Source organism: Podarcis bocagei, assembly GCF_964188305.1.
Source record: "Podarcis bocagei genome assembly, chromosome: 7".
Classification (NCBI taxonomy): domain Eukaryota; kingdom Metazoa; phylum Chordata; class Lepidosauria; order Squamata; family Lacertidae; genus Podarcis; species Podarcis bocagei.
Window position 1 is genome coordinate 74,206,624 of NC_138132.1, and position 13,638 is coordinate 74,220,261.

Genomic DNA, 13,638 nt, shown 5'->3' on the forward strand with positions numbered 1-13,638 from the left:
GGACCAAGTATCAAATGCAGGAACTGATCGTTTTCTATTGATCTGTCTAGCGTGCAATGCACAGTACATGAAACCTGACTTGGTGAGCACCAAACAAATTGACGACATTTATCTGGGTGAGTAAGGATCAAACCGGCTCTTTTCCTTGCAGGGATCTTTTCACCACAGGAGTACTTTTTCCACTCTCATTAATCCCAGATTATCTCACTTTAGTTACTATCAGCCCCTGCAGTCTCCTTTCCCTTCTGGATTGTGATTCCCATGTTCTTCTAGCCACTAACATGACGGAAAATCTGACGAGTTTGTGCTGGGCAAAAAACTGCATTGGGAAAATGTAATATAGTTGGATTAGACCTAACAACAAAAGTTTTGTTTCTGTTCACTTGGACTTGAACAGAAACAGTGTTTGTTTCTCTCTCTAACACCTGGCATTAATTGACCTAGCAATGCCAAGGCAGAATGAATTGTCACAGTAGGACGTGCTGAATTTTTCAATTTTCAAATTCAGAAAGTGAGGGGTGCTAAAATGTTGTAACATGACTTGGGAATTCAGATATTGTCTGGGTGAAATGCATATGATTTGCTTTTGCTTGGTCAGTGAAATGAGTGTAAAATTGCATAGAAATCATTATAAACGATTGCTAGGAACTTAGTTATTTTTATTTCAGTATTAACGTAATTACCTTACATCTTCAGAAGTTAAAATTCTTTGGTTTTTCCGAAAGCTGTTTTTTCTGCTTCTTCATCAGACATAGACTTACCATGCTAAATGTTGTTCAGTCACAAAAAAATCGCAGATTTTAATTCCTCACACCCAAAAACATATTTTAAACATATTTCACCCCATAAAATGGCATGCGCTACCCAGGGAGCCCAGCTCACTTCCCAGGCTGCTTTTCTTTGCCATTGCAACCCCATTGCTTTGCCATTCTCTTGTCCTGTACATCAGCCCCCTCCATATGTTGTTGGGACTACAACTCCCATCAGCCAAAGCCAGCAGAGCCAATGGTAGGGGTTTGTGTGTCTGTGTGTGTCAATTCTCATCTCCACATCAAAAAACGGCCAGTCCTGGAAACCTCTTCCACGTAAACAATACTGAGCTCAGCAACCTAATGGGCCTAACTCTGTTCCAGGCAGCTCCTTGTGGCCTTATCATGAGAGGCATTCGCTCCTGACAAGATGTAGCCCTGTCCCTATTTTGAATTTATCTTTTTAAATATCTATGTGCGGTTTATAACCATGTTCTTAGGGCAACTTACAAGAGGAGGGAGCGATGGCCACCAACTTGGATGGCTTTGAGGGAGGATTGGAGGAGAGGCTGTCAGTGGCTCCTAGCCACAATGGCTCTGCTCTGCCTCCACAGTTGGAGGCAGAAATGCTTCTGGGCACCATTTGCGGGAAGCCACAGGAGGGAACCGGGCTCTTGCGCTTGGGTCCCACTTATGGGTTTCCTGTGGGCGCATCTGGTTGTCCATTGTGAGAAGAGGACGCAGGACATTGGCCTGATCCAGGAGGACTCTGCTGTGGTTCTCATGTTCCTCCTTCCATTGCAGCTCTCCTGGACCTTCAGGGTGACTCGGACGTGGCTGTCTCAAGCACTGCGGTGGCGGCCAGCGAGGAGCTATTTAGACGCTGCGGCGGTCGGATCAATCCAAAGATTGTACCCAGCCAACATCTCCTGTCCATGCTAAAAAACAACACGGCAAGGCAGTGAGATGGAGAATTGGCCTGCCCAGAAGGAGGTCTTCAGAAAAGGCAGGCAAGCAGGAGCAGTGCTTCTTGCTTTCCTGGTGCCACAAAGAGCAGCTGCAGGGCAGCTGGGCTTCCATTTGAATTGAGAGCACTTGTAGAGAACTTAAAAAAGATTCTAGACATTGCTTTCTGTGTGGTCTGCCTTTCTCTCTAGGAATCAACCTTTTCGCTTCAACTTTTCCCTTTCCAAATGCCATTGTTTTTATATGATGATTTTCTCTCCCCTGTCCCCTCCATCCAATGGAGAGCTGATCACACTCAGAAGGGTAGCATCCCTTCCACATGCCTGCATACACAGAGTATACCTAAATTCCTCCAAGAAAAAAAAGGGAAGGGAAAACATTGGGGGCTGGGAAGGGGTCTGACACATTCCAGAAGTCTTGAGACAGCTACATGTTTCAATCATTTTCAGTAATATCTGTCAATTTGACTATGCATTGTCAGTCTGCTGCAAATTAAGGTTCGGAATATTCAGGACTCTAAGACCTCTTGGTTGATTGATTGAAACAGTTCCTCTTTGAAACACCCTTGCGTTTTCCTGGCCAGTTTTAATCTTAACCCCATACCTGTCTGTGCCACTCAGGAAACAAGCTGGGATGCAATAGCTGCTTAGGAAATGAAGCAGCAGGAGATGATTTTACTTTTTAGAGGAGTCCCAGAGCAAGAGGAGGAGAATGTAAAAGAGTATTTAATTAACACATTGTCTGAATGGTTAGGAACATAGGAAGAGGAGCTGGTCGGAGATTTTGGACGCAATCACGTAATCAAGCAAAAGCAAGGAAATCACCAGGACGTGATAGCCTGACAGCAAAATATTACAAAAATACCCCCACAGAATTCTCTGGTGCAACCATAGCAAAATGAAATTCTAAACGTAGGTAAGGTACCAGAGACATTAAAAGAGGCTTTTATTACATTAATCCCGAAGCAAGAGGCAGATTTATTATTGATTAGGAACTACAGGCAGATCTTGTTATTAAACGATTACAAAATATTTGCAAAGAGAATGAATTTATTAGAAATAGTACATCATGATCAAGCAGGATTTCTCCCAGGACTTCAGATGAAGGACAACATAAGGAATATAATTGATGTTATAGAGTACCTGGAAGTGAGAAATGAAAAACAAGAGTCCTTGATGTTCATTGACACTGAAAGGCATTTGATAATATCTCTTAGGCATTTATGAATAAGATACTAGAAAGATGAAGTTTGGGGAGACATTTAGAAGAGGAATAGATGCTATCTATTCAGAACAACAAGCAAGATTAATTGTGGACTATGTTATTACTGAGTAATGTAAGATCTTGAAAAGAACAAGATAAGGTTGCCCCTTGTCACCATTATTGTTTATTTTAGTGCTAGAGGTCCCGATGAGGAATATAAGAGCAAAAGAAACCACAAGAGGAATAAAAGTAGGAAATAAAGCATATAAATTGAAAGCATTAGCGGACGACTTTGCAATAATGGTTGAAGATCGTAAAAAATCATTACCGAAAGTATTAGGGAAAAAACAGGAATTTGGACAGGTATCGGGTTTTAAACTGAATAAAAACAAGACCCAGCCGTTAGTGAAAACTGTTATGGAGCAGGATAAAAAGGAGTTAGAACAGATGAAACAGATAAATATACATAAAAAGGTTAAATATTTGGGAATAGGTTGACAACTAATAATGTTAATATATTTAAAGATAATTATGGGGAAACCTGGAAAGAGATAAAAAGGAATTTAGAAATTTGGGGTGCTGGGCAGGCAGTCCCTGCCTGGCTGTTGTGAGAGAGAAGCGCAATGCAATGAACAAGAAAGGGAAGGAGACTCTTTATGGCTCCATCCCTTGGCCGTTTCCATGGCAACCAGGCATGCCACCTCCACCTTACCTAGGATGCGGGTCACCCCCAGGGTGAGCTTCTCCAGGTAGGGCTTGGTGCTGCTGGAGCTGCTCCCGCTGCGCAGGGCCTTCTCCCTCATCCTCTTCCTCCTCCCTCCCGCATCAGCCCCTGACCACCTGCACACCTGTACGCGCAGGGACAGCAGCAGGTGGGCGTTTTTTGACTCCTCTCACGACCCGTAGCTCTAAAGCCCCGCCGCGGTGGCTTTCGGGAATCGCAGTCCTCCGTTTCATTCAGTTCCTTTCGATGGCCGTTCTGTAGGGGGGGAGGAATGGAGAGCAGGCACTACGAGTCCCAGAAGGCAATGGGAGAGTCGGCCCCTCCTCCCTTTCTCCCACCGCCCATTCTGAGTCCTCCCCATTGGCCGGCTCCTCCGACTCCGTATTTGGGCGAACCCCGTTCCCCGTCAGCCAATGAGAGCTGAGAGTCAGGCGCGGGGGCGTGGCTGGGCGGAGAGACGTTGGGGTTGGCGGTTGCTTCAAGGTGGCGGACGTGGCTGCTAGTTGGAGTAAGGTGTTAGGATATTTCCGTTCCACCTTAAAAGGGAGCAGGCTTTGTAAGTAACAGAGTCTGCGCATGTCCTGTTCACAGGATGTTTATGTTTGCTATTCCTTTCGATTTCAGTCGGTCAGAGACGCTGACACAGAACGGTCATGTCTTTCTTTGTTCTGTTCAACGCTAAATAAAGTCTGTAAATTATGCTCTTCTGCGGTGCAACTTTTGGCTGTGTTTTCTGCTGATAAAGAACAGTGTGCACAAGCTCTGGAATGTGGCAATCTATTTCCAGAACGGCTTCGTGTCGCTAACTGCTGGGTCTGCCTGTCTACGGGAGATCGATGGACGTCCGACAGCCGGCTTGGGGCCATGATGGACAATATCTCCCTGGCAGTTTCCCAACAACAAGGTTTCAGACCCAGATTCACAGCACCTACAGGAGAGTAAAACTGTAACAGACTGCGTTTGAGAGGTATGATGTGGGAAAAGCAAAAGAAAGGGAGGCTTTTCTGTTTTACCTCGGAAGGAGTCTTTGATCTCCGGAGGGCTTAATTGGCCTGGGAGCCGAGCCAGAGAGTTCGTGATTAATGAGCTGCCGAGATACGAAGTCTTTGAAGGCATAAAGGGCTCACGGCTCAAGTAAAAAGCTGAGATGGATCTCTTACAGTCCTCAGAAACTGCTCCGTGTCCACTAAAGCTGAATGGCCACAACTATCAGACCTGGGCAAGGTACTGTGAGGGCCAGATGAGAAGGCTTGGAGTGTGGAATACCGTTTCTGAGAACCCCCCAGCCCCTGTGACAGATGAGTGGAAAGCACAGGATTCGAGAGCCATGGGAATAATTTTGCTCTCAGTAGCTCCTGAAGAGTTAATCACCTTGGCTGGCAAGGCAACTGCCCGTGAGATGTGGGACGGGCTAAGAGCCTGTCATCTCCGACAAGAGGCTGGGTCTGTGTTGCTTTATTTCAGAAAGCTGTACAGGAAGCGTTTGGAGCCAGGGGAAGATCTTAGAGCCCACGTTTTACAGTTGCAGCATCTCAGACAGGAATTGGCTCAGAGAGGTTTCAATATGCCTGAGTCACTGTTTGCTATTCTCATCCTGGACTCCCTGGATGAAAGCTATCATGCCGTGGCAAGTCAGCTGGCGACCCTCCCTGCGCAAGACCTCACTGCTACAAAGGTCTTGGCAACTTTGCAAAATGAATACGATAGAAGGAATGCAACTGAGTCGGCTTGTGCGCTTCAGGGGGAGCAATGTGGGACAGCATTCCAGCCTCCAGGGGGAGCCAAAGCGTTGGCAGCTGTGAAGTGCTGGAACTGTGGGAACCAAGGTCATACTCAGAAGTTTTGTCCAAAGACTGGAAATAAACAGAGGAAAAAGCCTGCAGGTGGCCCGAAGCAGAAGAGGGGTGGAAAGCCTGCGCCAGGGAAAAACAAGGCTATGTTCGCTGGCACAGCTTCACCAAAGGCTAAAGGCACGTCTGCTGGCCAGGAGCAGGGGGGCAAGCTGCAAAAGCCCACACCGGTGGAAAACAAGGGTTTGCTTGCTGTAAAGACTGCTCCAACAGCCAAAGGCAGGTTTATTGTCGATTCAGGTGCCAGCCGCCATATTTCGAAGGATCGCCACCTGTTTATCTCCTTCACACCTCAAGAAGGTGAGATCCACCTGGCTGATGGAAGGACGTTGCAAATCGCAGGAGAAGGGACTGTGAAACTTGCAAGTCTGCACACTACCATCAGTAATGTACTTTTTGTTCCAGGAGCTGCAAGCAACTTGCTCAGTGTCCCACAGCTTACTGGGCGTGGTTTTCAGATTTCCTTCAAGAGGAGCGTCTGTGTCATCAGTAAAGGCAAAGAGGACTATTTGCATGCAAAGTTTATGGATGGTTTGTTCCATATAACTTATGACGACACTGCTGTTGTATCTAATGCTGATTCTTGTTGTGTTGCACAAACTAACAAAGTTCTTCATGCAGGTTGCATTCACGATGCACATCGAAGGTTTTGTCACCTCTCTTGGAAGGCACTGGCCAAGATGCCAGAGGTGGTTGAAGGTTTGAACATCAAACCCTGTAAATTTCACATGAAATGTGTATCTTGTGCAGAGAACAAGGTGAAGGTTGCTCCAAAAGGCAAGGAGTCTAGCAGGCAGGCTTCCAAACCCTACCAGCTAGTGCATGCGGACCTGGTTGGGCCACTTGCGCCCTCTTTAGGAGGAGCAAGGTACTTCATGATTCTAATTGATTCTTTTTCCAGGTACATTCATGTGTTTTTGCTCGAACAGAAATCGCAAGCGTTTCCGAAGTTTAAGGCATTCTGTGCTTGGTTGGAGAATGTGCACGGTAAACGTATTGCCTCTTTGTTTACCGATCGAGGCGGGGAGTTCACTTCTCAGCAGTTTGAAGCTTTCCTGACTGAGAAGGGAATCCAGCATGACATGTCAACGCCCAGATCGCCATGGATGAATGGGCTTGCGGAGAGAGCAAATCAAACATTGCTGCAAGGAATCAAAACCTTGTTGCATGATGCCAATCTCCCTGATAAGTTTTGGGGCAAAGCTCTGGGGAATTTTGTTTATTCCTTTAATCGCAGATTGTCATCACCCATTGGCTGTACTCCCTATGAGAAGATGTTTGGCAAGAAACCCAACACCAAACACATGAGAATCTTTGGTTCTGACATGTGGGTACACTCCCCACAAACCAACAAGCTTGGGAAGCGTGGGGCACATGGTTTGTTCATGGGGTACGAAAAAGGTGCATACAGGGTATGGATGACTAACTCTAAGTCCATTAAGTTCACAAGGAGTGTTGAGTACAATCCTAAGTGGGGGGGGAAATGTGGGAATTTTCCAGAGTTACCCAGAGGAGGATGAAGGTGATGTCAAGCAAGCAGCTAAAGCTGAGAAAGCTGCTGCTGCTGCTGCTGATGATGATGATGATGAGGATGATGATGAGGATGATCAGAGTTCGGATTCCAGTTCAGTGGGCGGCGCTGCTGCTGGTGTCAGTGACAGTGATGACACAGCAGACTACAAGAGCGCAAAGGCCTCAGTCAGACCATCTGATGCATCTGACAATGAACTGGAAGAACCACTGTTCACCATTGGTCATTTTTCTCCTAAGAAAGAGGAGATGAGTCCAGAAGACTTGCGTCTAGTACGTAGGTCTGAAAGGGCGACCAAGGGCAGACCTCCAAAGAGGTATGCTGATGAGTTTGCTAAGACAGCAACTGCTGTTCTTAGTAGCTCAGAGAAGGTATGGGAACCTTCAAGCTTCAAAGAGGTTCAGGAGTTAACCTCTAAAGATGCTGAGCCTTGGCTTAATGCCATGAAGGCTGAAGTTGATTCCTTAAACAGGAACCAAACTTGGGAACTGGTACCGGTAATCCCAGGAATGAGACTGGTTGGCAGCAAATGGGTCTTCAAGGCCAAGACAGACCAGAATGGCAAGGTAGTCAGACACAAAGCCAGATTGGTTGCCAGAGGTTTTTCACAGGTACCAGGACAGGATTACCACGAGACCTACTTACCCACAGTCAAATATGAGAGCATTCGGCTGGTGCTCAAGATTGCTGCGGAGGAGAAACTGCATGTTTCCCATCATGACATTAATACAGCTTTTTTGTACAGGATTTTGAACGAGGAGCTGTTCATGCTTCCACCTGATGGGATGCAGATACAGAAGGGAATGGTCTGTAAACTGCGGAAATCCTTATATGGTCTTAAGCAGAGTGCCAGGTGTTGGAACACAAAACTCACTGAAACACTGCTTTCTCTAGGTTTTCACCAGGGCAAAGCTGATCCATGTGTGTTTGTCAAGGAGGAGGGGCAAAACAAACTGTATTGTTTATGTTTTGTTGATGATCTTCTGATGTTTTGGAAGAATCAGGCTTTTTACCAAAGCACCCTAGCTCAGCTGAAGGAGCACTTTGACATGAAGGATCTTGGTGAGGTATCCAACTATCTTTCTCTGCAGGTGGAGAAGGACCAAGCAGGTAATTTTCTGGTACATCAAACACAGAAAATTGCTGATGTATTAACCAGGTTGAATTTGGTTGATGCAAACCCAGCAGACACACCGATGGTGACAGGTTACCAGGTAGACAGTACTGCTGAAGCGTTTTCTGACACAACGCTATACAGATGCATTCTAGGCAAGCTGAATTTCATTGCCAGATGTTCAAGACCTGACATAGCTGTAAGCTGTAATCTGCTTAGCAGACATGCCAACAATCCTACGATTCAGGATTGGAAAGCTCTGAAGCGCATAGCCCGCTATTTGAAAGGGACTATGCACTACAGGCTGAGGTTCACCAGTCAGAAGACTGGAGGTCTTGAAATCTTTGCTGATGCAAGTTTTGGAAGTGACACCACAGATGGTACAAGCACTTCTGGAGTATGCTACATGTACAACCACTGCCTGTTTGACTGGTTGTGCAAGAAGCAGACAACAGTGAGCCTAAGTTCCTGTGAAGCAGAACTCAATGCTCTGTCATTTTCACTCATGGATTGTGAATGGTTGATGCAACTGTTTAAGGACATCGGGGTTTCTGTGAAATGTCCTGTACAAGTGTATCAAGACAATAGATCGTGTTTGGCTTTGCTGAACTCCGAGAGTTGCAAGCAAAGGACCAAGTACTTGCAGATTAAGCTACATCGTGCAAGAGAGTGTATTCAAAAAGGACTGATTCGGGTGTCCTACATGGCAGGAAATAAAATTCCTGCTGATCTGTTGTCTAAGGTTGTTAACAGAGAACAACTTAAGGTTTACACACAAAGGTTGCAATTGGGTTGAACCACAGGTACTACAGGTTACACGGAAAGGGGGAGGATGTTAGGATATTTCCGTTCCACCTTAAAAGGGAGCAGGCTTTGTAAGTAACAGAGTCTGCGCATGTCCTGTTCATAGGATGTTTATGTTTGCTATTCCTTTAGATTTCAGTCGGTCAGAGACGCTGACACAGAACGGTCATGTCTTTCTTTGTTCTGTTCAACGCTAAATAAAGTCTGTAAATTATGCTCTTCTGCGGTGCAACTTTTGGCTGTGTTTTCTGCTGATAAAGAACAGTGTGCACAAGCTCTGGAATGTGGCAATCTATTTCCAGAACGGCTTCGTGTCGCTAACTGCTGGGTCTGCCTATCTACGGGAGATCGATGGACGTCCGGCAGCCGGCTTGGGGTCATGATGGACAATATCTCCCTGGCAGTTTCCCAACATAAGGACCGTCTCTTTACCTCAGGAGGGGCTCGCGGGGGGGGGGGCAGAAGGGGAAGGGAAAGCGTGGGGGGGCTAATTTGACGGCGGGCCGATGATAAACGGTGGCAAAGGCTGCCGTGGTTCCTGAGCATGTGCAGAGAGCCGCCTCCGTTGCCTCAGGAAACGAGCCCCGCTGAGTGCGGAGCCAGGCCCAGGGGTTATGGGGAAGCCCCCACTCCCAGGGCGGGGGGACCTTGGCCTGCCAGCCTCTCTCTCTCTCGCCCCTCGCCCTACTCTGCAGGGCTGTTGTGAGGGGCCGGGGAGCGTCGCTTGAGGGAGAGAGAGAGTGCTGAACAGGGCTGCTTCGTGTTCCAGTACAAATGCTAGTATGTTAAATTCCCCCATAGCTCCCTCGAAGTCTCACAGCGTAGCAACCCAAATAGTCCCGCTGAAGGGAGACTTGAATTCGGGGCTTCCCGGCTTCCCCCGTCAACTCTGAGCTGCTACAGCTGATTTCAGCTTTTCTTTGTGGTTCCCTTTGGTGGAAGTTTTGGAAACTTTGGTGGCTGCCGTCATAGGGAAGACGGGGCTGGTGGTGGGTGGGAGACATATATTGCATGGCCCTTGAGGTGTCCTGTTTATGCATGGGGAAGACAGGGCCCTTGAGGTTTCTGTATGTCTTGGGGGACGTGTCCTGTTTATGATATCGTCTGCCTCCATAGCCTCTCCCCTTCACCAAGTGAAGGGAACCCTGGTGACCCTGCAAAACAGACCCATAGCCTGTTCGTCACTCCCTCCCAGCGTCCTTTCCATCCTTGGCACCAGAATTAGGCATCCCACTCGCAGCAGGAAATTGTCCTACTTCTGTATCAAGCTAGAAATGGAGGCTCAGACCTCCAGGGTCCCAGAGGCAAAGTGAGTTGGATCTTGGAGACCTCATATCGCAGTTCTACAAAAGGCGGCCATCCTGCACTAGTTACCTTGGTTGGTTAGAGCGTGGTGCTGATAATGCCAAGGTTACAGATTTGATCCTCATAAGGGCCACCTTCATTTTCCTGCATTTCAGGGGGCTGGGCTAGATGACCCTTAGGATTCCTTCCAACTCTGCAGTTCTATGATTCTAACATCTTCAAGGCTCCAAAAGTGAGATCTCTAATCTGAACCTGGTAGATGAGAGTATGTGGGCGCAAGAAGCTAAAATGTATTTCAAAAGTTTAATTTTAAACGTATTGGCAGAAGATAAGTGAATGGATTTTAGTTCATGAAGAATGTGAGCAAAAAGCAAGCAAGCAAGCTGAGATTCTTCAAAGGGCACCATGTTCTGTGAGCCAAAGGGACCATGTTCTGTGAGCCTTCTCCAGGGTTTCAGGTAGGGAAGCTCTCTATCTGCAAATGATGGAGATTGAACCTGGGACTTTCTGCGTGTAATGCAGATGTTCTACCATTAAACTACAATCATTTCCCAACATCTGGAGGGCATCCTTCTTTTGTGGAGTGTGCTGGCCAGCAAACAAGGGGGGGGGTGTTATTGGAAACACTATTACTATACTATTACGTTTTTGTTCCTATTTTTATTATGTATTTTGTGTTCTTCATACTGTGGTTTTATATTGTGATCCACTCTGAGACCTATGAGTGCAGGGCAGTGTACAAATTTAATAAACAAACAAGCCTTGATGTGCAGCTGGCCCTCTTGTCCATTATATCACTTCCAACATTTGTCTTTCTCCTATACTTTGCTTGGCCCCGATGGACAGAAACAGGCCTGCAGTATCCAGCTGTTGTCTGAGAGCCCTATCATCTCTCCCCCTCAGCATTCTTGTCGGCCTATGTCAAGACTGACCCCTTGCCCTGCTGCATCTATAACTTTGCATCCGCGGAGCCAGCTCTTTCCAGGTTTGCATCGCTTTTCTTCTTGAGCTGCCTGCCTGCTGCCTGATGTCATTGCTATGTCCGGTTCTCTGCTGCCCTGGATTACATGCCCTGAAAACTCGTGCCTCCTAAACTAACAGCTATCAGAGCGGCAGCATCGAAAGGAAGGGTGCGTCGCACACACGGAGGGTGCTCTTCAAAGCAGGACCCAACAGCAGGTGAGTTTCCCCTGATTCTTCAGTTCATCATTACAGGCCCAGTTTAACAGAGGGAGAATAATCGGTGGGGACATGCCCAACACCCCTGAGAGCAGTGTTTCTCAAAGGGGGCAGGAGGGGAGAATGGCAAGTGTGGCAGGGGGAAAAAAAACACATTTGAACATCCTTGAAAGACCTACATTGGCTCCCAGTACTTTTCCGAGCACAATTCAAAGTGCTGGTGTTGACCTTTAAAGCCCTAAATGGCCTCGGCCCAGTATACCTGAAGGAGCGTCTCCACCCCCATCGTTCTGCCCGGACGCTGAGGTCCAGCGCCGAGGGCCTTCTGGCAGTTCCCTCATTGCGAGAAGCAAAGCTACAGGGAACCAGGCAAAGGGCCTTTTCGGTAGTGGCGCCCGCCCTGTGGAATGCCCTCCCATCAGATGTCAAAACGATAAACAACTACCTGACATTCAGAAGACATCTTAAGGCAGCCCTGTTCAGGGAAGTTTTTAATGTATGATATTTTAGTGTTTTTTGGTTTCTATGGAAGCCGCCCAGAGTGGCTGAGGAAACCCAGCCAGATGGGCAGGGTACAAATAATAAATTATTATTATTATTATTATTATTATTATTAAGACCTGTTCTTCCTCCGATGTTGAGGTGCGGGATGAGTTGTAGACTATTAATATCTCTTCCTTTGCAGGGTACACCTGCCCCCTTGAAAATCCTGTTTATCGTTTCCGAATCTGTTTCTGGAGTAAAGGACATAAAGTGGAATATCGTTCATCTATGGCCGACTGCGATGTGATGCCAAGAGTCACTAGCAGACCTGGTTACGTTAAAAGACCTGGGTCTAGAGTCAGGCTAGTTACTTATCCAGACCTCATGGCGAGTTCTTTTTGCTGAGTTGCTCTTCAGATGCCCTTCTGTCCAAAGGGGCTCCAAGTGAGCAAACCAACCAGGGGGCCATTTCCTCTCTTGCAGGATGACCTCCTTCCTGAAGAAGATCCAGGGCCTGAAAAAGAAGGACCAGGAAAGTAATGAAAACATCCAGGAGAGCAACCAGGGGCAGCGGGACAAGGTGGAGGCCCCGTCATCTAGTCTGCAACAAAGTGCCACCCACGACCCGGCTGGCCAGAGAACCTCCCAGCTCTTGCCCATGCTGGTGAAACCTTCCCAGTCACCTGCGGAGGCCAGGAGGAAATCTCAGGCCCCTACAGTAGTCTTCCCAGACCTGGTCCAGCGTCAGACCAGCACTGTCCAGCCAGTCAGCAGCAGACAGGACTCCAGGCAGCAGCAGTACCTGGAGAAAAAGAAGAGCCCTGAGGATTCTGGGCCAGTGTTCCCAGGTGAGTAGGCAGACCCAGATCCCCTTTGGGTTCCCCTTGGCAAGGCCTGTGTCATCCGAGGCCGGGGTCTCTCTTGGTTTCCTTGATCTCTGGGCGCAAGTCCCACCCACCCCACCCCTCCTTTTTAAGAGGCTGTAACATGGAGCAGGGACTTCCAGGTGGCTGCCCCTGTTCTGTTCTGCATTGCTGGGGGTTGGACTAGGTGACCCCGCAGGTCCCTTCAAACGCTACAGTTCTATGATCCCTGTTCAGATACGGCATGCATCTGCTCATCGCAACAGTCAAGAAGCCCCCTGACAAAGAACTTGCCCTGCTTTTTCGTGTATAAGATGAGATATTTGTGGAGTATGGTGGTTAAAGGGTTAACCCCTAGTGGTGTCCTGTATCTGGGGCTGGAGCTTCGTTCAGGAAGCTGCGTCAGTTCTTTGTCCGTGAGTTACTTTCAGTTTTTACGCTGAGAGATGCTGAGACACAGAGCATGTCTTGTTCTCCGGCACAGAGAATGCCTCCAAGTTCTGATGGATTTATTGCTTGTAAGTAAACACTGTTAAAAAGAGAACAGCTTGTGGACTCTTCCTTACTCTTTCTCACACAGAGGCAACACTGCAACTCTGCATACTGCTTAAGATAGCTCCTGACTAAAGCCTGCGCTGAGAAACACAGCAGAAGTTTTGCACAGAGGGAGTGTACTGGACACGCAGTTATTCACAGGTTATGGGAAGCAAGGAAAAACTCTTGATGAACAAAAACAAACCAGCCCAGACTTGAGAAGGCCCAAGGATAACCCTGCCCAACACCAAGAACCCTGCACCTTGGACTTCCTCTTCCCGTCAGGAGACAGGGGCCGAATGCTTGGTTCAAAGAGTCCTGCATGGTTACACC

General features: G+C 47.5%; 1 protein-coding gene and 2 long non-coding RNA genes across 3 annotated transcripts in view; 2 read left to right on the top strand and 1 right to left on the bottom strand.

The window, feature by feature from the left end:
• The window catches only part of LOC308591556 (maestro heat-like repeat family member 5), a gene marked incomplete at its 5' end in the record, with an annotated part of 29,785 nt that extends 27,908 nt beyond the window's left edge, over positions 1 to 1,877 (top strand). Inside the window, 2 exons of the mRNA XM_081202323.1 lie at positions 51 to 116; positions 1,554 to 1,877. Coding sequence (XP_081058449.1) covers positions 51 to 116; positions 1,554 to 1,714 — 227 coding nt within the window. The 3' untranslated portion in view covers positions 1,715 to 1,877. The remainder of the gene's footprint in view (positions 1 to 50; positions 117 to 1,553) is intronic.
• An 869-nt stretch (positions 1,878 to 2,746) lies between these two features.
• On the bottom strand, positions 2,747 to 3,925 carry LOC308591159. The gene is made up of 2 exons (XR_014010005.1): positions 3,631 to 3,925; positions 2,747 to 2,857 (listed from the first exon to the last, which is right to left on the bottom strand). It is a non-coding gene; the product is annotated as an uncharacterized lncRNA (long non-coding RNA).
• Positions 3,926 to 4,069: 144 nt separating this feature from the next.
• The window catches only part of LOC308591157, a 46,949-nt gene continuing 37,380 nt past the window's right edge, over positions 4,070 to 13,638 (top strand). The window contains exon 1 of the long non-coding RNA XR_014010001.1: positions 4,070 to 4,150. This is a non-coding gene — a long non-coding RNA (uncharacterized lncRNA). The remainder of the gene's footprint in view (positions 4,151 to 13,638) is intronic.